At 33.9% G+C, this 1,840-nt stretch overlaps 1 protein-coding gene across 1 annotated transcript; it reads left to right on the forward strand.

The window, feature by feature from the left end:
* Positions 1–1,071: 1,071 nt before the first annotated feature.
* Positions 1,072–1,566, forward strand: LOC108355550 (diuretic hormone receptor-like; the record flags this gene model as incomplete). Its single annotated transcript, XM_017606706.1, has 2 exons — positions 1,072–1,260; positions 1,447–1,566. Coding segments are annotated over 2 exons (309 nt in total), but the record flags the coding sequence as incomplete, so codon positions are not given.
* Positions 1,567–1,840: the final 274 nt, after the last annotated feature.

Raw genomic sequence — 1,840 nt, forward strand, 5'->3', positions numbered from 1 at the left:
TTTTCACATTCCATTTTACTTTTATTTCGCTACGTGCAAATTTTGACATGTTGTTGTTTTCGAGCACACATAGGAGTATTTGAGTAGTAAAAACAGTGTTTTTCTGCTAAGTAATAAGAGAAAACACGGAACTTAATCATAATAAGCCGTCTTATGAAAAAAAAAAAAATTATTACACTTATGTAGAAAAAAACTAGCGATGCATCCAGTTTTTTAATGTTCGATAGTTACACAATTCTTACCTAATGAAAGATTATCTTTTACCGCGCAAATTGTTGATTCTCGTTATAGAAGCGGAAGCTCCGCGGTTCCGCATGCGAATGCGAATATTCGCAACAACCCTGGTAGGTAGTAGCAGTTTTCATGTACACTAGATGTATATGTAAAGAGATATTAAAATTGACACTGAAAGAATAATAGAAAGATTCGCGAAAAAGGAAAGCGTAAAATTTTGTTGAAATTTAAATTACTATAATCGAAGTTCTGAACAGTTGTTAAGATAATTCCATACTTAATTCGAAAAGCATTGTAAATAAGAAATATTTGTATACAAGTAGATAAATATGTATGTATATAACTGGCTTAAATAAACAGAATGCAAAATTCTCATCTTGTTATTTTTTACAAAACTATATAGTTTCTATATTGCAGGCTGTTCTACCCTGTAAATGGTTCTTGAGATAAGTAAATTCACAAAATGAAACTACTATACATACTTAGAAGTAAAACAAAATCACTTTACACTCTTTTATAAAACACCCTACTTCAAAGTTCTAAAACATTATATTTGTATTTGCATGCGAAATAAATGAGGGTGTAAGCCAATTGGGTGCTTGTAGGGCATACATATATCTCGAACTTTGACAGGTCACTCATCTGTGACTCCCCTCCCTCAAGCCAAATTTCTTTATCCGCCACTGATGTATATCAATTACTATACGCAATTGACGAAATTTGTATCATGCGTAAAATTTACAGAAGTTTTTCTGAGTAAGTTTGATGCAACATTTTTTTTTGGCAGTATAATGTTAGTATTTTATTAAATGCGGCCTTATGTTTTTATATTTTCAGGTGTTAATAACAAAGCTCCGCTCGGCAAACACCGTGGAAACGCGTCAGTATCGTAAAGCCGCTAAGGCATTGCTGGTTCTTATTCCGCTCTTTGGCATAACCTACTTGGTGGTATTAGCTGGCCCCAGCGAGAGTGGTGTTATGAGTAACATGTTCGCGGTTGTGCGAGCTCTGCTGCTCAGTACCCAGGTAAGCAAAACCAACCTTAAAAGGAATATTGTTGAAATTGCATGTGGAGTATTTACAATAAAACGACATGTATAGGAAATACATAAATAGGAAACGGTCGTTAATCCTGTTTATAATTTACCTAAATTTGCTTTTACCTGCTTAGTTCTTATTTCAATTATTGTTTTATTTGTACTTCTTGAACAGGGTTTCGCGGTATCACTATTCTACTGTTTTCTAAACTCCGAAGTGCGCAACACATTGAGGCATCACATTTCGACATGGCGGGATGAGAGGAATATTCAGCTGAATCAAAGCAGAAGGTGAGCATGCAGGTATTAATACGAGTGTGTATGTATGTATACGCCAACTATTTAAGTATATGTAGCTCTTAACTTCGTTTCGATTTCTCAAGATAATTCGATATTTATTTGTAAGTATATATACAATTGAAGAATCGGTTACAATGATTCTGTCTGACCTTGAAATAATACAGACCCATTAGTTCAAATTCTTTATCCTTTAAAGCATGGGTGAGATTCTCGACGATCAGATTGTATTCCTTTTGTTAGTACTAAGCTTAGATAAATTTCTACAGTGC

Source organism: Rhagoletis zephyria, unplaced genomic scaffold, assembly GCF_001687245.7.
Source record: "Rhagoletis zephyria isolate East Lansing unplaced genomic scaffold, Rhagoletis_zephyria_1.1 Rzeph_scaffold_46841, whole genome shotgun sequence".
Lineage (NCBI taxonomy): Eukaryota > Metazoa > Arthropoda > Insecta > Diptera > Tephritidae > Rhagoletis > Rhagoletis zephyria.